The 22,003-nt window shown below is 45.1% G+C and overlaps 2 protein-coding genes and 1 long non-coding RNA gene across 5 annotated transcripts in view; 2 read left to right on the top strand and 1 right to left on the bottom strand.

Annotated features, from left to right (window-relative positions):
• The window catches only part of osbpl5 (oxysterol binding protein-like 5), a 34,721-nt gene extending 33,342 nt beyond the window's left edge, over nucleotides 1-1,379 (bottom strand). For all 3 annotated transcript variants that reach the window (XM_078949135.1, XM_023956172.2, XM_078949136.1), the window contains exon 1: nucleotides 1,073-1,379. The gene's annotated coding sequence lies outside the window, so the exon portion shown is untranslated. The remainder of the gene's footprint in view (nucleotides 1-1,072) is intronic.
• A 3,010-nt stretch (nucleotides 1,380-4,389) lies between these two features.
• Nucleotides 4,390-12,051, top strand: LOC144992583 (uncharacterized). Its single transcript, XR_013656653.1, has 3 exons — nucleotides 4,390-4,685; nucleotides 7,292-7,357; nucleotides 7,707-12,051. It is a non-coding gene; the product is annotated as an uncharacterized LOC144992583 (long non-coding RNA).
• A 7,468-nt stretch (nucleotides 12,052-19,519) lies between these two features.
• Nucleotides 19,520-21,615, top strand: LOC144992582 (uncharacterized). The gene is made up of 5 exons (XM_078949436.1): nucleotides 19,520-19,696; nucleotides 20,097-20,198; nucleotides 20,302-20,469; nucleotides 20,582-20,698; nucleotides 20,895-21,615. The coding sequence occupies exons 1-5, from the start codon at nucleotides 19,648-19,650 to the stop codon at nucleotides 21,476-21,478; spliced, it is 1,020 nt and encodes a 339-aa protein (XP_078805562.1). The 5' UTR covers nucleotides 19,520-19,647; the 3' UTR covers nucleotides 21,479-21,615.
• Nucleotides 21,616-22,003: the final 388 nt, after the last annotated feature.

Raw genomic sequence — 22,003 nt, 5'->3', positions numbered from 1 at the left:
GGGAGGGGGGAGGAGACCTCCTCCTGCTGGGGGGGCAGACCTCCTCCTGCTGGGGAGGGGGGAGGAGACCTCCTCCTGCTGGGGGGGGCAGACTTCCTCCTGCTGGGGAGGGGGGAGGAGACCTCCTCCTGCTGGGGGGGGCAGACCTCCTCCTGCTGGGGGGCAGACTTCCTCCTGCTGGGGAGGGGGGAGGAGACCTCCTCCTGCTGGGGGGGCAGACCTCCTCCTGCTGGGGAGGGGGGAGGAGACCTCCTCCTGCTGGGGGGGCAGACTTCCTCCTGCTGGGGGGGGCAGACCTCCTCCTGCTGGGGAGGGGGGAGGAGACCTCCTCCTGCTGGGGGGGGCAGACCTCCTCCTGCTGGGGAGGGGGGAGGAGACCTCCTCCTGCTGGGGGGGGCAGACCTCCTCCTGCTGGGGGGGAGGAGACTTCCTCCTGCTGGGGGGGCAGACTTCCTCCTGCGGGGGGGGCAGACCTCCTCCTGCTGGGGGGCAGACCTCCTCCCTAACAGGAGCGGAGCCGCGTGTTCACCAGAACGTTCTAGACTCAGATCGGCGCGTGACCACGTTTCCTCATCAGGCTCGGTGCTGCTGGTCCCGGGGCGCGCGCGGAAGCTGCGTCCTTGAGCTGGCGGTTCGGGCCTGCTCGGTTCCGTGTGTCCTCGGAGCGTCTGCTTTTACCGTTATCGTGAAACTGCGACATCGCTCCGGCGGGGCGCGACAACACGAAACCGTTACGCCCCCCCCCCCCCCCCCCCCCCCCCGTAGCGGGGGTTGGGGTCCGGGTGACAGCCGCACGGAGCGCGCGGACTGGCCGTGTGGGTCTCCTTTAGCTCGGAGCGCTAGCCTCGATCCGGTCCTGCCGCTCAGCGGACGGGGCGACCCCCACCCCCAGGAAAGAAGCTCTGCCCCCCCCCCCCCCCCCCCCCCCCCCCCCCCCCCCCCCAGTAGCAGTGACAGCCCGGCGAGCTAGCGCCAGTTAGCGCCTAAAACGTCAATCGGTAAATAAACACAAGTTACTAAAAATAGCAAGTTCGCCTCATCGCCGCTCAGGCGGCGGCGGACGGAGACTTACGGCTGCGGTCCGGGAGGCGTTCATTCACGGTCAGAGTCCAGGGTCATGGCTGCCGCCGGCGGAGGCGGTTTGGCGCAGAGCGACGACGGGAGTCTGCCCGAGGAGAGAGGAGCTGCTCCGTTTCAACATGGAGAGCGCTGCGGGACAGGAGCCTCTTGCTGCGGGCGGCGCGGTTCTGGCGACCCCTGCGGCCGCAGAGCGGTACTGCAGCTGCTGCTCGTAACGGAGGCGTTTCAGTTTAGAGGCCGTTACGAGCGTCGGGACGATAACGGTTTCAGTCCCACGTCATGACGTTTGGGTTCAGGAGAGCTTTAGGTTGATTCTATTCTTTGTTTTGTTTTACTTTTATTTTGAGTTTGGGGATTTAATTTTGATGTTATGCCGTCTTTTTGTAAAGCACTTTGTGATTATAGAGATAAAGTCACTCTAATCTATTCTATTGTATTCTGTTCTATTACATTACATTCTATTCCATTACATTTTTTTCTATTTAATTACATTCTATTCTATTACATTTTATTATATTTAATTACATTCTCTTCTATTACATTCTCTTCTATTTAATTACATTCTATTCTATTACATTCTCTTCTATTTAATTACATTCTATTCTATTACATTCTCTTCTATTTAATTACATTCCCAAAGCCATCAGGATTGCAGGAGACCCCTCCCACCCATCCCAGACACACTTCAACCTGCTGTCATAAGGGAGGAGACTGAAAGTCTGCAGGCCAGAACCAGCAGACTCAAGAACGGTTTCCTCCATCAGGCAATAAGGACACTCAACTCCCTCCCTGCCCTCCCCCCTCTGCCCCCTCCACTCCGTCCTACAAACTCACATTGAAAACTTTCACACCAGTTCAGAACATCTTCACCAAAGTCTGCCATCACTGACTCACCATCTTACTGTTCTCAGCACTGTTGTCACTTTAAATTGCCACTTTAACCATCTCATTGCTCTTTTGCACTGTTTAAATTACTGTTATTATTCTTATTATTACTGTCATTTTATCTATTTTGTTTTTATTGATTATTTTATAAGCTGCTTGCACTGTGGGGTGAGAGAAAAGCAATTTCATCTGTGCTGTATGTCTTTTGCATGCATGCAGCATATTTGACAATAAAGCTGACTTTGACTTTGATTCTATTAAATTCTTTTCTATTACATTCTATTCTATTTAATTACATTCTATTCTATTACATTCTATCTTATTACATTTTATTCTATTACATTCTATTCTAATAAGTTATATTTATTAGAATATTTCTTTAAACGTTTCATCCCTAATTTAGATGTGTGTGTTTGTGCTGGTGTGTGTGTGTGAATGTTTGCGTTTGTCCCAAACAAACAACAACCTCTTACAAAATGTTCGTGTGTTCACATAGTGAGGAACCTGAAGACCTTACTGACCCTTTTGGACCTTTTTGCCCCCCCATCCCACCCCCCTCGGTCTTGGATTGGACTCACAAGTAAAACAACAATTTAGAAGAACCGAGAAATGTTAAGGAATTCAAAAATGTTGAAACATCCATAAACAGAAAGTGAGGAATGTGGGGACCCCCCCCCCCCCCCCCACACGCACGTAAGTCAAATAAAACTTTGACATGTCCTCCTTCAGGACCAGAACTGGTAACGGGTCCAGAGAAAGAGAGGGGGTTCTGGATGCAGAGAAGGAAGACTTGACGGTAGCTGCTGGTAGAGGATGCAGGACACAGACGGAGGAAGCTGATTGGCTGTGGAGACCCTGAAGGGAACCGCCCAGAGGAAGAGGAGAAGAAGGAGATCACATGGGATTCAGACTCACAAACATGAAAAGTCTTTCACTTCCTGTCAGAGGGATCAGTTAAGTCCAGTTGGACTCGGATGAGTTCTGGAGCGTCCGTGAGAGTTCTGCTGAAGCAGAATCCGGTTCTCATGTTTTCAAGATTCATGTGTGAACAAACATTATTCCAGAACGGGACTGTAAACAGATGTTCTGTGGTTCCGTCGTTCCAGTCAAAGTGATGAAGGCTGCAGATAAATTAAGGGCTTCTGCCACCAAAGACAGCACAGCATCCAAGAAGGACCGGTTCTAGACCGGATTCTGAGGCTCACCTGTTCCTCCTGCTGTGAGCTCACACCTGTGCTCAGGTGAGTGGAATGTAAAAAGAGGGGGCGTGCCCTTCACGCCCACACCAAGCCCCCGTCCGTGGCAGCCAGGGCCCCCCAGACACCTCCGTGGGACAAAAGATCCAGGGACTCTGCCTGCCGGGTAACCCACCGCCATAAGGGCCGCCACAGGGGCCCCCATGGGGGCCCCAGCGCCAGAGAGCAGGGGGCCACAGGAAGCATGAATATTCTTAAAGTTTTCCTAACAACTGGAGTTTAGAAGAGAAGAATACATGATGTATTAATAACAGTTACTACATCTGGACTCCTGGTTTAATCTACATACTCAACTTTTAAAATGTATTTTAAAGTAAAATAAAACAATGTTTTTGTGATTATAAGTCTAGTTTAACAACTAACTTTAAATCTGTTTGCATGTTCTTCTGTTCTTTAAGATGACAAATAGCTGAAAACTGTGACTCATTCCCTTTTTTTACCATTTCTAAACGTTATTAGAAACAAATATTCTCTTATTACCATAATTCTGCTCATATTTTGATTTATTTTTAAAAGTCAGTTTTGTACATTATTGTATAATATCAACATTTTAAAAGGAAATAAATGAAACAGTAAATAAGTCTATGAAGAAATTAAAATACATGAATGGTTTATTTTGACCACTTTTTTTAATTAGAAATTTAGATTTTTATAAGTTCCTCATAAAACATTTAACGATCTGAAGTCACTTTTCCAAGTTTGAACAGCTGTAAATTGTCGCCACCTGCTGGTAAAAACAGCGCACGACACGGACGCTGCAGCCAAGGGTAGTTGGCAGAAAATGCTCCTTTTTTCTGACACATTTATTATTATTTATGATCTAAAATGTAGTCACGTGTAATAAAATGGTTAGTCAGCTTCAGGTTAAAAGCCTCTGAAGTTAGTCTGGATTTTCTTTATCAGGAAAACAGGAGACAAACCTTCCAAATAAACCACGCCCACCATTTCATCCCCTGTTATTTACACCCCTATGAACGGCCTGGGTTTCCCAGCATCCTTTGCTTTTGCGTCTGCTGTCAGAGGACTCTACCGTCGAAGCATCACTGTCAGGCACTTGAACTCTAGAAAACGGCTCCTTAGTATGAATGAGAAGTGAATGAAAACAACTTCCGGTCCAGAATACAGGCGGCAGTCTTTCTGACTGGTGTGTGTCTGTTGGTGTGTGTTTGTGTGTGTGTGTCTGTGTCTGTGTGTGTGTGTGTGTGTCTGCTTGTGTATGTCCATGCGTGTGTGTGTGTGCGTGCGTGTGTGTGCGTGTGTGTGTGCGTATGTCGGCTCAAACACCGGAGTTTCTTCAAAGGACTCATTTTGGCGCCACTATCGGCGCTGCGAGGAGATTGGTCGTCATCCCGGGAGAGCAGGTGGTCACGTGCTCGCCCCGCCCCCTCAGAGGGCTCGTTAAGTTAATTGAGCGCAGGTGCGGCGGAGCTGCTGGGTGCCCGGATGTGTCAGCGTGGAGTTCAGGTTAGCGGTTCTTCTTTCTGCTTTTCGGCCTTAAACTTTGGAATCAAATGGAAGTTTTCTTTTGTTTTTCTGGGAGAAGTTTTCTGCTTCCTACATAGAAGTTTCAGACACAACAGTCATTACTTGATGACTAAAAAGCATTTGAGGGAAAATACATTCATTAAAAACACGAAACTTAAACAATAGCCAAGCAGAGATTTGCTGGTTATCGGGCAGTTTTCCAGGTGTGCATGGTTTTAATGAAGTGTTTTAAACTCATTAATGTAACATGGAAAGGACAGGCCTCTCCATTTACAACAAAGACTGTGATAATAGTCATAAAGGAAATTGATGTTTGAGAATGAATCATCAATGGTCAATTATTGTTATGTCTGAAGCACTAAAGGGGAATGTAAAGTTTAAGAAAATGCATTTTCTAGTGTTTAGAATCATCTTTCTACTAAATCCAGGGTTCAACATGAAGAAATTCAGCAACAGGATGAATCTAAAATAAACCGTTTAATGGAGTTTGAATGTTCTTTAATTATTGCAGTTTGACTCTTTCAATGAAATCTGTCAAGTATAACTTTTATTACATATCATTTAGAAGCATATTTTTAAATTTGAACTCTATGAAACTGCAACCACAATGTGTAATAATGAGACATTTATTGCTGAGAGGATCAAGTCTTCTGGCTTAAGGGACTCAGAACGGGATCGGAATTTAAATCTGCATTAAAGATGAGATTTTCCTGCAATGTTACTTCTTTATAGCATTTTTGTCAAACTTGTCCTGATTGAATATGGATTTTCGGCAGACTGAATATTAGTGTTGATGATTGAGACTGTGGCTGAATGTCAAACTGAAGGATTTTTGTGAAAGTTGGATAAAACTGTTGGAATCTTCTTGATCTCAAGGGACGTCTGCTTAAAGATGGATTTTGGAATGTGGAACCAGAGTTCTGGGGATCCAAAAAAAGCTTTCAACCATTAAAATCACCAAATCTGTTGCATTAAAAGCACCGTATTGTAACTTTGACCTGATGTGAGTTTTGGTGACACATGAACCTCACTGCAGGACCGTCGAGGTTCTCTAGAGCAGTGGTCCCCAACCTTTCTAACACTACGGACCGGTATGACATGACATGAAGTTTTCACGGACCGGTCTTTCAAATGTAGGCTGATGAGTAATATAGCAACACTACAACGAAGGGGGAACAGAGATGTGACTAAAACTCTGAGCTTCAGTATGAATAAAGAGTTCTTCAATTATTTTTTAACTTACAGTTTTATGATGGGTCTCTGTCATGAAAACCAATTACTTGATGACATGGTTATGTAAATTGAAAACTCTACTTGCTCACCACAGAACTAAGGTAACAAGTATTGAACTGCTTCCAATCAGATAAACAGAGCATTTACCCGTACTCAACCGCCAGTACTCAAACATCATGAACCTGACTTCTGCTCATAGCCACCTCACTAATGGTTTTACACCCAAGATTCCCCACTTCCCATGAGTCTTAGGGGCTGAAGGCGGGGCTAAACCCCCGGTCGCAACACTATTCACACAGGCATGCTCAGTCAGGTGTCTGTGCGCTTTGAAAAGCTTCAACATGTTAAAGGAGATAATGTTTGTCAGATTTGGAAGAGTTTTTAATTTTCTCCGGGATACGTTTTGTTTTTTTCTGCCATGAACAATTTTCCTGCTTCCAAAAGCTCAAAATAATAAACTTAGTGACGCCATTCTGTTCAGTAAAAAAGTAAGAATCTTCCCGTTCTTCCAGAAACGTCCTGTGTTTATCTTTATACTCTGAATTTCACCATTTTCACCATGAGGGTAACAGTCTGCAGCAGCACATCTAATGTTTATGTGTTCCGGCTTTGGGCGTAACCCGCGCAAATGATTGGCGGTCATGTATGTGTCGGGAGCAAAACACACAGACTGCCCAGCGGTCTTTTTATTACTTATTTTTAATTCTCTTTGATGGATTTGAGAGCTGTATAAAAATGAATTACCTATGAAATGTGGCTCAGTATGTCCAAATTATTGTCGCGACACATCCGTCACAAATCCATCAACCAACTACTCACAATCTCAAAGAGGAATAAGCAAAGTCATGAGTAGTTTGAATTGCCTCTTTCCGACATCGATGCTTGCACATGTCAATACGCCCAGAAACCGCCAAACGGCATGCCTGTCAATTCTGCTAACAGCCCCCTGACTCATGGGGAGGAACTTTACGCCCACAATTCCCACTTCTCATGAGTCTTAGAGGCTGAAGGCGGGGCTAACTCCCGGGTCGCCACAATATGATGAGACGCAAAGAGCCGCATGCTCATTGGCCCCTGGTGTAGTGACAGAGAATCGGGCAATTTTTCAAAACAAAACATCTTCCAGATTCTGACATAAAATAAGACGGAAGTAATGTAAGTTATTTGTTTGTTCTCTGCGGCTCGGTACCAAGTAACCCACGGACCGGTACCGGTCTGCAGCCCAGGGGTTGGGGACCACTGGTCTAGAGAACATGTGACACAGAAGGTTTAGTTCATTTTCTGTGCCGGAGGCCATGTTGGTTTTTGCTGTAAATATGGGGATTGTGGCTGTAACCACATCTGTTTCCCAGGATTCCTTGCTGGAAGAGGGGCATCTGTCCAGGAAGAGGAGGAGCGGGAAACAGCCGAACAAAGAGGTGAGTCTGTTCAAACCCGACGTTCAGATAAAAGCCTTAAAACACCGGAGCCGGCAACGGGAAAACACCCGCTCATTGAATGACCGTAACCGGTCCACCACTGATTACGCAACGTCATAGGGGATTCTGAGTATTTGACAAACGCTTCACGGCTGCAGCTCTGGTGTTAAAGGCCCACAGGCCTCATGAGACGCTGTTCTGCCACCAGCAGGATGGTGGCGCCGTAGGCACCGTGATGCTAAACGACTGTAGCCTCAAGCACTAAAGACAGAACTCTTCAAAAATCCCTTCTGTTTTTATTCACTCCAAAAGAATAGACTTCTGAAACATTTTTTCTTTTTCTCCTCAGGAAGATCTTCCGCCGGTAAGTCCTCTGTTTCCTGGTTCGGCCGCCGCGCCGCTCTTTTCCTCAGTCTCTAAGCTTCCATTGAAGGTGACTTTATTTCCTTTTTTTTAAAGTTCAGAGCAGCGGTGAGTTTCTGCTGTGGTTATCGGTCACAGGGAGGATGGAACTTATTGTTTCAGGGTCTGAAATGTTTGTGGGGGTCTGGACTGTTCCGGGTCAGTCGCTGCTGCTTCTTCCTCTCTGACCTCCTTTCATGGAGGAACCAAAAAAAAACCGTTTTGCGGCCGGCACATAGAACAGGACCAGTTCTAGATTGGAGAACACGCCTCCAGGATTCATCAGAACAGTCTGTAGTTTTTAGATCTACGTTTAAAAGTTCCAGAACTTTCCTTCAGCGTGGACCGACCTCATCAATTCGCGTTCGCTGCTGCCATTTTGAATTTTCCTTTTGATCTTCATGAAGGTATGTGAGACACCGGTTTTAATGCACACACCCACATTTCATCACATGGAGCATTTCATGGATCCTTTGAAGGTATGTCCGTCCAACTCTGTCCTGTCTTTACTTCCAGGCCGCCGTGCCGCCCCTGTACCACCTTTGGGCGCCGTGCCGCCCCTGTACCACTTTCGGGCGCCGTGCCGCCACCCTTGCTTTTCTTTGGTGGCCGCCGTGCCCCTCTTTACCTCTCTTCTTTTGTGAGCATCGGGTTTTTGCGACGTTTTTGCCCACATTTAACTGCAAATGAACCTTCAGTTTTTGACCAAACCCGCCTAAATACGACGGTCAGAGTCCTGATGTTGTTTTCTGGGTAAGTTTACGAGGATCCTGTGACCACACACCTGAGACGATTGTTGCGTAATGGCTTTGATTTCAGGCGTCTCGTCAAGACGAAGCATTCACGGCTAAAAAACATGTTTGTTTGAAACCGTCTTATGGTTTGGAGCAACTTGCAGTGGAAAGTCCTCGAACTGCTCCACAGATAAGTATTGAAACATGAGGAGGTTTCTCAGGTTCAGCTGGAGTGTGGTAATTTACAGAAACCATGTCTCATCTTCCTCTGGACTCAGTTTTGTTCCACGTGGGTTTAACAAACTGAGGAAGTTCAGGTTGAACCGACAAACGCGTCCTGATGATGAATGTGAAAGTTTCTTTCCTTTGTCCTGGTGAACATCTAAACCTTTTTCTTGGGAGTTCTCACCTACAGCCTCCAGGTGTCTGCATGACGCCAATACCTAAAACAACTTTGGTTTGATAACTTTTTTTTTTCCCCTCCAGCTTGTGTCGGTATTTTCTCATTTAATAGAGCTCTGATCAGCCCCAGACTTGGTTGACTGAAGTTCCTACGGGTCATTTCCGTTAAAAGGGTTCTGGAAGGTCAGGAACATCCTTTTCAATGGGATTCCACCTTCTTCTCCTGTCGGGGCTGAAGTGGTTTGTATGTTTGGGGTTTGTTCACAGGAGGAGCTCAACATATTTCAGTCAAGACCTTCATTTAAAAACTGTTCAACTGTTTGGTCAGAGTATTTGAATCAAGTGCTTTACTATGAAATGTTGGAACGTCCACATTTCTACAGTCTGAGGTCTTTCTCTGATCTGCTTCAGGTGTTCAGGAGCAGCTTTGCTTCTGGTCTACAATCCTCTCTGTTGACAAAAGGTTACAACAAACTGATGATCACTCCAAACCTAAACATCCTTCCTTGCAGGTTCAGATATTGTTCAAACAGCAGTGTGGGTCTGATTTGTACCTGGATCCAGAAGCCAAAGTCTTCACAGATCTGTGCCGTCAGTCATGTTGGTGGTTGACTGGAGCTCTTCATCCTTTTATTCAGGTGGGGGGGACGGTGACCCATGAGGGTCATTTACCTGCTTGATCATGAAGGGTTTTAAAAATACTCCACCCTCAGAAGCTCCACTTTTTTTCTTTTCCAAAGATGGAAAAGAAGGCAGACGTTGTTCTGCCGCGTGTCCTGCGTCCTTGAACATGTTCACTAACGGCGTGTAGAAAAGGGCGCCACGGTTTGGCTTCTCTTCTGGTGATCAGACATTTCTGATCTTCCCTGAATCTAGCGTTCCTCCAACAGAATTTACAGCCTCTGGTTTTAAATGGGTGTTTTCATTCACAGCATTATTCCTCAGTTAAAGCAACGGTTGACGGTCGGACGCTGGAGTCCACCGTTTTTGAAAAACCTGGACAAAATGTTCCTGTCACTCACACCACAACCAGTTTGTCCAAAAGCTGAGCTACTTCACTGTGTTCAGTCTTGGGTTTGTGATCATTTACATCCTAATGTTGGTTTGAACAGCAGGTTCTGTTTGTGTGAAACTGCTACAGGACCAGAACCGAACCCGTTCTCTAGCTGTCACTGTCTTCAGAGGTGAAGAGGAAGAACCAACATCGGTATGTTCTGGTCCAAATGCAGCAATCTGATCTAATTCTTTGTTGGACTAAAAACAATGTTTGAAGCGTGTGCTGGTAAGGAGAACGTCCAAAGTCTGGTTCCTGCTATAACACATGTGGTTCCTCTGCCTGTCACCAACTTACTGCCTTTTTCTTCAGTTTATCAAACTGTCGCATCGGTGGCAACATCCATGACTTTGTCTTAAAAAGGGTTTTGAGTTCTCAGACATGGTTTTATAAAATGTTTTTCAAACATTTTGTGGAATATTTCTATATTGAAAGAGGGGATGGTTTCTTCATTGAAATATGTCTACCAGAATTGATGTTGAGATGTTTTTTGGAGCAGAAGTTTGAGTCTTCAAGTTTGGATTTCTTCAACCTCTTGATATCTGAAGTGCTGCTTCTGCCACAGGAGTTTCATTTGCAGCATCGGAGCCGTGGAGTCCAACTCAACTGGACTAAAGGTTTCCTCTTTTTGAAAAAAAACAAAAACTGAAGGTTGAGAATTTAACACCTGTGTGACAAAACACTAATGTGGTGGGAGGAGTACTAAGGTTTAATTACTGCTAAAAAAAATAAATACCCATTAGTAGCCAGAGCAATCAAATAAGTAATGCTAATAGTTTTAATTTCATACTTGGCAACACAACTAAATGTTTAAATAAATATTTACCTCGACAACAGTGACTAAAATGGGTTTGTAAATCCATCAAAGGTGTTAAGTTGGGTAATGCTTTCAAATACTCCTCGAATAACTTTAAATAAAAGCCTAATGTTTACCGGGTCAAGGAAACGTTTCCATGTTGAATGCAAGATGTTTAAAATAGATTAAAGTAAAATTCGGTTTGGTTAGGGTAATGCAACCACATGGAGGCACAGGCCAGTGCTTTCCTGTGCCGGTCCCAAGTCCGGGTAAATGCAGAGGGTTGTCGGCGAGAATCCGACGTAAAACGTGAACCAAATCAAACGTACCCATCACAAATGGTCAATCACTGAGGTCGTCCTTGAAGGCAGCAGCTGAAATGTTGTTTAAAACTTTTCTTTACATCAGAAAACCAGTTGGGATGTTTGTAGAATATGAAGTTCCTAAATACTTTGAGGAGTCACGGAGTTTAATAGCTTTAGGAAATGACTCGACTGCAGGTTTAGAGACTTTGAAAAACTATCGTCCTGCTTCCAGATGCAGTTTTGGTTCAGGTAATTACATTTTGTACCACAAAGTTACAAAATGTAAGGGTCAGATTCATTTTCCTTTGAAGTTCTCTTCCTTCGACTCCCTTTCAAGCAATCTTTGATTTAATGTCTAATTATCCCAAGTTTGATAAGTCTTTGTATGAATGGATAACTGCTGATTGCTTTGTGGATTATAATTTGATTGCTTTAAATAAAGCATTTCAAACCAAATCAAAATGGCCGTCACGAACCCCCAGTCACCGACCTGCACTGGTGAGGCGTCCTGTGGAGATCAGAGATTCTGGTACTTGATTTGTCCTTTGCACATCTTTAGTGGTAAACATTTTTCTCAAATGATCCACTAAAGTTGCATCATCATCTGGAGAATGTTGCTGTGTAGAATAAAGGTCTGGTAACCGATGAGAACATCCATGCAACATTTAAAAAGGCGTTAGTGTTGACCTGCTGTGGGTTTAAAATGCATGCTTAGCTGAACTCAGTCTATGCAGTCAGGCCACTGTCTGTCTGCTTCTTCCATGCATTTCTCTAACTTTGATTAGTTAGTTCTCTCAACTAGTCCTGCACTTTGTGGATGGTAACTACAATCTCTCTTTAGATCAATACAAAGGTGTTGAGCCACTTTTTCTGTCACTTGATTAACAAAATGTGTACTATTATCACTTATCAATTGTGGTATGCCAAAGGTTGGGATTATTTTTTTACAAATAACTTTAGCTACTGTAATAGCATCCTGTGTTGCACATGGAAAAATTTCAACCCATTTAGAAAAAACAAAAATCACTAAACAATATTTCAATCCTTTGCTTTTATTTAATTCAATAAAATCAATAAAAATTTTCCTTTCCAAGGTCTGACATTGCCTTGGGGATTATGACACATACATGTAACACACAGTTTACAAAATGTTTCAATAGAGAATAAATCCATAAGTTGTCAAACATTTATCCTGTAAACTCATCTCCCCCCCCCCCCCCCAATAGATTTAAACAAAGTAGTTTTCCTTCCGTGCTGACATAAATATCTTGTTCCAATGTTGCTCTCTTCTTTGACCATAGATCTTTTTCTTGTTGCGTTGTTGCGCTTCTTTTAACACATCAGTGTTTACATCAGCAGTCCCATCCTCATTAGTGCATACTTGTATTTTATGTTGCAGCTTGTTTTGCTGTTGCATCTGCAAAGGCATTTCCTTTAGTATAGGGTCTGTTTTTCATGTGTGGTAACATTAGATGGTAACATTACAGCCGTCAATGATTCTTCTAGTAAGTCGACATGCGTTAATGGTTCTCCTGTTGATGTTTTAAACCCTCTGTTCTATCCCTGTTGACAAAATAAATGCACTGTAGCAAATGCATACTGGCTCTTTTGTCATATAAACCTTTAGTACAATAAATATGTAGAACTGCATTTGCCAGCCTGTCACTTCTTTATATGTTAACTTTTCTTCTGGTCTGTCAGTGCAGAAACTGGTTTCATCTTTCCAATAAAAACTATTGATTGCACATTTTTTAAACCCGATGTTTCTCCCTGCTTTGTCCCATCTCCTGTCAGGACCGGGAGACCTTTTGCATCTTAACATGAAATGCATGCAGACATGAGATCTGCATGAAGTGACACACTGGTTTTAGCAGTCAGTGTTGGGCAGATCTAAGGTCCAATAATAATGTGGTTCACCTCTGCCGTCTTGCACACAGATGTCAGTGTCTGGACAACGTTGTGCTTGCACCCCCCCCCCCCCCCCCCCCTGATGGGGTAAATTTTAATTTCAGTCTTATGACATCTCGCCCTAAAAGATTGAAAGGACAGTTTGGTGCTAGAACCACAGGAATGTATGTTGTTTCTCTAGTTTCAGGATTTCCAAACGGACTGCTTTACTCATGTGTTTTGGTTTCAATCTGACCATCTGCAGATCATCTTTAATCTTTAAGTTGTTTTTCCACCACCTTGTCAAAGGTTAAGCATACTACAGCCCGCAGGCCGGACCCAACCAGCCTCCATGTTAGGTCCGGCCCACTGAACAATGTCTGGCCACACGATTGAGGAAAACGTGACATTTTATTCCACCGTTCTGCAGTCTGTGCCCTGCCTGAATCCCTGAACGGCGGGCCTTCCTACCTTTCTACGTCGCAGTTCATCTGTCTTGGTTTCACAAATTCTTTTAAAGGCATTATGCTGTTTTTTTTGTTTTTTACAAACAGCGCACCCTGTTCTGTGTCCTGATTGGCTGGAGACCCTGTCAATCTATTTTTTTTCCTTCTTTTTTTTTAACTTGTCCTGTCCAACAGCAGGGCAGAAAGATGAGAGCTGAGGGCCTCTTGTGTGGACATATTTTACTTTAACAAGAGGGGTTATTAATCTTCAGACAAACCAAAGGTATGTCTGAATAAACCCCTTTTGGAATCAAGGCCAAACTTTATTAATTTCAACCATGTTTGAAAATCTTTGGTGTTGGACGGAAAAGGATAGAAGTAGGGCTGCACGATATGAGGAAAACTTGCGATATTAGAGATTAATATTGCGATAACGATATAATTTGCGGTATATGAAAAAATAGAAAAATGCCAAAAACATCATTCCCATTTCATTAGAAACAGTTTAAATTGTACTCCAAATGACCTTCATCGACATAGGTGACAAACATCTAACATAATAGGCCTCCATCTGCTTGGTAAACAATGGGAAGGCGTCCATCTGATTGGTCAAAGCATAAAGGGATTTATTTGATTCGTTAAAAGCGTCAAGCTGCCATAAGATTGTTTTAACACATTTTGGGTTTACGATTAATTGCGATATTCGCCGTCTTTTGCGATATGCCTATTGCAGAGCTGGATATTGCGATAACGATAAATTTGCGGTATATTGTGCAGGCCTAGATAGAAGGGAAGAAGAGAGAGGGATGTTAGAGAGAGGGGGGGTAAGAGGGTGATAATAGGAGGGGAGGGGGGATAAGACCATGAAGCAGCATAGAGCAGCAAGTTTACTGGTTGTTTATCATTACGGTAAGGTTCAAATGTAGTGCAAAAAGGGCGGGGCCTGTCCACACACACACACTCAAATGTTATAAACACACCTGCTAGCTGCAAAAAATGTCCACATGTCAACATGTACATAAAACAGTGTTCACACACGCATACTTATGCCTTCAAACCAACTAGTGTGAAATATTTCATTCATTCAATCACACAAACTATTAGTGCAAAGGTGAGCTAACACCTGTGCTCAGGTGAGTGTTTATGTTCTTCTAAAATGGATGGTGGAAGCCAGGCCAGGGCCAGCAGGACCGCCGCGAGGCCCCCGGAGCCAGAGAGCAGGGATGCACGGAGGGAAAGAGTGCCGCCCCAGCCCAACCAGGAGAGCAGCCCACCCCCCCCCACCCCCCCGCGCTGGAAGAGCCCAACGCAGGGCCCCACCGGAGAAGGGCGCCCACAGCCCCAGACGAGCAGCCCATCACCACCCAGGAGTTCCGGGCATCCCCCCGCCCCAGCCCCAGGTATGAGCCAGAACCCCCCCCAAGGGAGACCCGCTCCGCACTCAACGCATCCACCCACCCGGCCCACGGTTGGTCCACGGAGGAGCAAGGCAGGGGCCCGCCGCCCCCGCCCAGGAGGGTGGCACCCCGGAGTTGTAAACATGGCCCGACCAAGCTCGGCCACTGTTGGAAATTTGGCGGGGCCCAGCACTCAGGGGCAAGGACCGGAACCCACCTCCCAGGGACACAAACACCCCAGGCTCAGGTGTAATGTGAACCCCTCCCCTCCCCCCTCCCCCGCGCGGCGAGAGCGCCGCTGGGCCCAGGAAACCGGCACCCAGGGGACACGGCCGCCGTTGCCAAGGGCCCCGTACCCCCCACCAGGGAAGGGGTAGGGGACAGATGGTCCTAGGTCCCACCTTCCTCGCAAAATGTGTGTGCGTGTATGTGTGTTTGAGAGGGTGTGTGTGCATGTGTGTGTGTTTATGTTGGTATGTATATATTGAGGGGGGAGGGGTGTGTATACTCAGGGGGGTGCAGTTAAAATTGGCGGGTAGGGCTCCTATGTCTCCTGTACAGAAACATGGAGCTCTTCAGATCAGATCCTTGTTTTTATTCTAAGATCCTGGACTCAATTTCTATGAAGGTTTGGGAATTTTAAAAAAAGAGAGGAAAGTGTAAAAATGTTCATGTCTGTGTGAGAACAGTGTATTTATGCAGTGAGGAGTTTTACTGCCATAAACCTCTGTAATCATTCTCCATGGATTTCACAGATCACGGGTTATTTTTAGAACGCAACTCCTGCAATAAAAGAGGGAACTCTGTAGTTGTGAAAAGGTAACGCAGAAATATGCGTAGCTGCAGCAGAAGACATAGAAATGAGCTTTTTCATTATTACTGGATGAGAAACAGACGCAGCTGTTTAGTTTTAATGCAAACTGTGAGACGTGAGGAGCTGCAGCTTCAAAGTCTAAACGGGATGCAATAGTGGATCCTCTGCAGAGGATCCACTATTTATTGGATTTCTTTTTTTCTTTTTCTTTTTTTTTTTTTTTAAACTTGTCCTGTCCAACAGCTGGGCAGGCAGATGAGAGCTGAAGGCCTCTTGTGTTGGACATATTTTATTTTAACATCAGGGGTTATTAATCTTCAGACAGACCAGAGGTATGTCTGAATAAACCCCTTTTGTAATTGAGGCCAAACTTTATTAATTTCTATCATATTTGAAAATCTTTGGTGTTGGACCGGACGGAAAAGGAAAGAAGGGAAGAAGAGAGAGTGATGTTAGAGAGAGGGGGGGTAGGAGGGTGATAATAGGAGGGGGGGGGGTAAGACCATATAGCAGCATAGAGCAGCAAGTTTACTGGTTGTTAATCATTTTGGTAAGGTTCAAATGTAGTACAAAAAGGGCGGGGCCCGTCCACACACACTCAAATGTTATCAACACACCTGCTAGCTGCAAAAATGTCAACATGTACACAAAACAGATAGTGTTCACGAACGCATACCTATGCCTTTAAACCAACTAGTGTGAAATCTTTCATTCATTCAATCATGCAAACTATTAGTGCAAAGGTGAGCTAACACCTGTGCTCAGGTGAGTGTTTATGTTCTTCTAAAATGGACGGTGGAATGTGAAAAGAAGGAAGGAGGGTGCCCAGCCACCCCCACACCAATACCCCTACCGCAGCAGCAGCGGCAGCCGGAACCCCCCCCAACGCCACACGGCAGCAGGTGGGGAACAACCGCCCCTGGCTGACCCAATCCGCCACCCAGGCCAGGGCCAGCAGGACCGCCGCGAGGCCCCCAGAGCCAGAGAGCAGGGAGGCACCGGGGGGAAAGAGAGCGGCGCCCCAGCCCAACCAGGAAATCAGCCCCCCCGCCACGCCGGGAGAGCCCAACGCAGGGCCCAACCGGAGAAGGACGCCCACAGCCTCATTTACTGGTTTTCTTTTTACTGTATCAGTATACTTTTCCAACATCAACGTTGTGTTGGAAGATTTGTTGTTCAAGCCGTTGGTGCCACTGGCTCTAAAATGAGAACAAAAGTTTGAACCTAAAATCTCTAAAATGCTCTCAGGGCTCGACATAGCCATTTGTCCGCTGGCCCGGTCCTGTTTTTCGAGCAGTGCGGACCACAAGACTTTACTTTTCACTTGTCCGCTCGGGCCACTAAAATATCTAACGGTTTATATATTCTTCACCTTTTTCAATAAAGTAAATTTTGCGAAAACGTGTAGATTTACCTCGTCTTCATAATTTAGTTTTTCTGCTAGTCCTGTGTTCAGACTTCAAGGGTTTCTATGGGAAACCTTTGATCACTTCTCCTCCTCTCCCACCTGCGCGCGCGGCTTTCACTGCCGAGCACCACGCGGCACGCGCTCACTACTTTTTTTTTTTCAAACTTTATTGAATGTAACAATTCAATACAAAACAATGTTAAACAGCAACAACGAAGGCACAAGCCAGTGGGTTATTATTACATTTGATTATAAATCCGTCACTGAAGAGAGACTGAAGCATGTCAGAGATGTGGAAGACATGGCAGGAATAGATAGGAATATGTTGGATGGAGTAGTGGGTATAATTAGTAGTATGGACAGCAAGATATTTAATGAATGCATTGAAGATGAAACTGTATCCACTGAGCTTTAAGCTGAATGTCAAAGAATCAAAGGCAACTCCAAATACCTGAATCTCAGACTCAAATGCAGTAGAATGTTAAACTACTTAATTTTGTTTTTCTTTACAACACTGTAAGCAGTAAGTATTTCTAGTTAGCTGAATGATCTGTTAGACCTGCACAATATGAGGAAAACTCGCGATATGCGATATCAGAGATTAAAATTGCGATAACGATATAATTTGCGGTATATAAACAAACAGCAAAATAACCAAATAACCATTCCCAGTTTAAAAATTATACTCCAAATGACCCACGTTGACATAGGTTACAAACATCTAACATAACAGGGCTCCATCTGATTGGTCAACAATGTGAAGGCGTCCATCCGATTGGTCAAATGCATTAAGGGATTTATTTGATTCGTTAAATGGTTCAAGCTGCCATTAGATTGTTTTAACACATTTAAGGTTTATGATTTATTGCGATATTTGCCGTTAGAAGCACCATGAAAACTTCTGAACTAGTGTTACCTACTACACTGCAGTGCTCTCTTCAAAACATCTGAAACAGACTAGAGCAGATTTAAATTTGATATGCTCTATTTTCAGTCATTGAAAAGTGTAGAAATAAGTGATGTCACCAGAATGCACCAAATTGCACCATATTAAAAGTTTCCGGGGGGGCATGCCCCCGGACCCCCCTAAAGTTGCAAGCACCTGCGGAGCGGCGGGTCCCGCTATGCGCGGTGTCGGGCCAGTAACTTTCAGCCAGGGCCAGTAAATTTCAAAAACTACTGGCCCTGTGGGCCAGTGCAAATTTCTGGGCTATGTCAACCCCTGGCTCTGTTGCTTAATTCTCAATATTTTCATCCAGATTCCAGGTATTTCTTACTCACTCAGCTCATCTGCTCCTGGTCCAGCAGAATTTTCAATCGAATATTAGAACCCTATGTGCCCCACCAGTCAAAAGCTTTGCTCACCTCTGATCTAGTTAACCGTATTTCTTCCTTCCATGACGATCTCTCGCCCAATGATCTCTGTCCACAAATCCAACATCCATCATCATCCTGCTCTGAGCCCCTGTTGCCACTTCCTCTAAATCTTCCTCTTCAATTCAGTTTTATATGTAGGGGCATTATTTTATGTTATATCATTTTTTTTTTTTTTTATTGTATTTATTTTGTTTGTGTCAGAGTTTGATCAGAACCAACAGAGATTTCCTCTCTGGACCGACTTTCACTCCTCGAGCAACAAGCTTCTAGGTCAGACCTATTGTCTGATCCAGTCACACGTTTAGGGTCCTCCCAGGAGCAAAACCCGTTTTAGACTCTGAGATGGAGAACTTGTTCTACTGCAACGGATCAGCAGCCTTGTGTTAAAACCACAAGGTTTCCAGCTGCCCGCTGCTTCCATAAAGTTATCTCCGTTTACACGTGCACTCCCATTCCCACCAAAAGTTTTTTTTCTTCTTCTTTCTTTGGACACTTTAAGGGACTCCAAGCCTTCTCAGGACTCTAACCCGTACACGTGTGTTAGGCTACAGGACTCGAACATGTATCTTTTTTCAGAATTCTGGGACTCAAACCCCTACAGAAGCGCTTTTACCTACTTGTCAATTAGCAGGCGTAGAATTCACTGCAACAGACTTTCTTCCAGAGGTCTCTTCTCAAGGGCTGTGCACAGTTCTACGTGCCCCCCCCCCCCACACAGACTCATGTGTTGTAATCTGGCTCAAATGGATCAAAGAATGTCAGATAAATGCATCTAAACAAAGAAAACCACAATTAAAAAACCACAAACAAGTAAATTGTATACAAGGGAGAAGAGAGCAAAGTGTGATAGCAGACTCCCAGCAGCCTTCTCTCTCTAAGGAAGTCAGAGGTTACATTTCCAAGCAGACAAAGTTACAGAGTTTGTTAGGGGTGTTTTATAATGAACCATTTGGGAGGATTTTCAGTTCAAACAGTATTATTTACTTATCTGCTGAGGTCAATCAATCAATAGAAATGCTTTAGTTCTTTCTCTCCATTGACTGTGATTCATGGGGCGTTCCCCCGTTCTCTGAGCTAAATATTCCACAAATAGATGTTGACGGTTCAGAAGGGTGTGCCTGCTTGTTGTGATGCTCACAAAGGAGGTAACACGGGTTTGACGCTGTAGCACAGCAACACACCCAGAGCTGAGGTCACCTGAGCAGCATAAAAGCAGAGCAGCTGCTCAGCAGCAGCATCAAACCGGCAGAAGTCACCTGTGCATCAAGATGAAGCTGATCTTCTCTCTGACTCTCATCTATGCGCTCTGCAGCTCAGGTAACCAACATTCACCTGTTTCTCTCCCACTTTGGGATCTTTGAAGCGTCTGGGACGTCTGAGCAGCTCTTTCCAGGTTTTCCCTTCGTTTGTGTTCAATTCAAAGATTCAACTGCAGAAAACTCTTTAGGAAGTCCAACATTTGAAATGTGAGGGTAAATAGATTTCTCTGGGATAAAGAACGCTTAGAAATGATCAAATAGAATATTTGAAAGATGAGAAGTTTCAAGTTCAACAGGAAACTCTCCATTCTAAAGCTTTGAAACTTGAACGTTTTTGTCCTTGACTCCAAATGGATCGCTCATTGTCATGATTACACACAACAACCGGATCAGAAAGGATCCCTGCAGAAAAGTGGATCCATATTCATGACTGGACTGAAATCTTTTTGTCTCTGCAGCTGCTGCTCTTCAGTGTGACGCCTGTGCAGACGCAGCATGTTCAACCACATTTAGTAAGAATTGCAGCTCAGGGACCTTGTGTGTAACCGCTTCCATCACAGGTATGCTCTTCTCCTCTCATGACCGTACAGTGAAAGCCTGAATGTTGTTCTGGAAAGTTCTGGGGGGTTTCCATCAGTAACTCCAACTGTCCTTTGACTGCAGCCTCTTCACCTGGAGCTTCAGGAACACGGGTCTACAAGGACTGTGCTGCTCCTTCTCTTTGTCCCATGGCTGGAGCGGCAACCTTTTCCGTCAACTTGGGTTATTCCAGTGCCATTGCATCGGCTCAGTGCTGCAACTCGGACAACTGCAACTCCCAGACCCTGGCTTGTACGGACACTCAGCTTTTTACTGCAAACCTCCGATTTCCAGACATGTGGATGTTCCTCTGAAGCTTCTACACATTTGTCTGGTTGATAATAAATCTCTTACTGGGTTTCAGTTCCTACCCCTCCGTCTGCTAACGGCCTGACGTGTCCCGGCTGTGACCCGCCCACCTCTCAGTGCAGCTCTACAGTCCAGTGTTCAGGAGACCAGACCAGCTGCTTCCAAGCAACCTGTGAGTTTTCATGGCAACTTAGGAGTCTGACCTCAAGAATCTTCTTCTGCTTTGGAATAATCATCAGCCTCTGTGTTTGAGGAGAACTCATGAGTCAGAGATTCCAAAACGTGTTAGCAAGAACTTGATTTGATCAACTTCCTTATTGTTCATGTTTGCAACATTCTGAACTAAACCTCCTTGTGTTGATCTACAGTGACTAACGGCTCCACATCATATCCAGCTCTGGGCTGCGTGTCTCCAAACACATGTGCAGCTGCAACCGGCCTGGGGAAGCTGCCTTTCATGGAGAATGTTGGTGACATCACCGCTGGACCAGTTTGCAGCGCTGCAACCAGCATAACCACAACTGCTCAACCAACGACTTCTACTACTCAAGCAACCACAACTGCTGCTACGGCACCTGCAACTTCATCGACTTCTGTCATCTCTGAAGCCACAACAGTTGCAGCATCAACCTCTACTACACCAGGAACCACAACAGTTGCAACATCAACCTCAACAATATGGAAGTTTTTGTGTAGCACAATTAAAAATAAACCAGAAATGCTGTTTCATTTTCAAAATGAAGCTGCATTTGTTGACTCAAAATTAAAAAGGAAAAGCAATCCGCCCAAATCGCTTTTTCTTTTTCTTCTTCATCAGTGCCTATTCTGTCACTTAATTAGAATGATAAAGAAAATGGGTGGCTGCCTGGGGTGCGGAGCGGGTCTCCCTTGGGGGGTCCTGGCTCATACCTGGGGTCGGGGCGGGGGGATGCCCAGAACTCCTGGGTGGTGATGGGGTGCTCGTCTGGGGCTGTGGGCGCCCTTCTCCGGTGGGGCCCTGCCTTGGGCTCTCCCGGTGTGGCGGGGGGGCTGCTTTCCTGGTTGGGCTGGGGCGGCGCTCTCTTTTCCTCCGTGCCTCCCTGCCCTCTGGCTCTGGGGGCCTCACGGCGGTCCTGCTGGCCCTGGCCTGGGTGGCGGTCTTGGTCAACCGGGGGGCGGTTGTTCCCTGCCTGTTCCCGTGTGTCGTTGGGGGGTTCCGGCTGCCGCTGCTGCTGCGGCGGGGGTCTTGGGGTGGGAATGGCTGGGCACTCTCTTTCCTTCTTTTCACATTCCCTCCTTCACATTTCACATGTTGGACAGGACAAGTTAAAATAAAAATATAAAAAAAAGAATGAGAAAGAAAATGGTATGACATTTCATTTTCAAAAGGTTCTCTATTAAATGTGTAGCAAAATTCATTGAGAAATGTCTAATTTGATCATTAAAATGGATTAACAGAAATGCTTTTTCATTTTCAAAATTTAACTGCATCAAATGA

Source organism: Oryzias latipes, chromosome 6 (assembly GCF_053564925.1).
Source record: "Oryzias latipes strain Hd-rR chromosome 6, Olatipes_Hd-rR_3.1".
In the NCBI taxonomy this organism is placed as follows: domain Eukaryota; kingdom Metazoa; phylum Chordata; class Actinopteri; order Beloniformes; family Adrianichthyidae; genus Oryzias; species Oryzias latipes.
Note: the sequence above shows the minus strand (reverse complement) of the source record. Positions and strands in the feature narration are given on the sequence as shown.

What these genes read in the sequence shown, in the direction of transcription:
- LOC144992582 (XM_078949436.1), top strand. Translation starts at nt 19,648, where the DNA reads ATGAAGCTGATCTTCTCTCTGACTCTCATCTATGCGCTCTGCAGCTCA. An exon ending in CTATGCGCTCTGCAGCTCAG is followed by an intron (nt 19,697 to 20,096) that starts GTAACCAACATT and finishes TTGTCTCTGCAG; the next exon opens with CTGCTGCTCTTCAGTGTGAC. An exon ending in CAACTCCCAGACCCTGGCTT is followed by an intron (nt 20,470 to 20,581) that starts GTACGGACACTC and finishes ACTGGGTTTCAG; the next exon opens with TTCCTACCCCTCCGTCTGCT.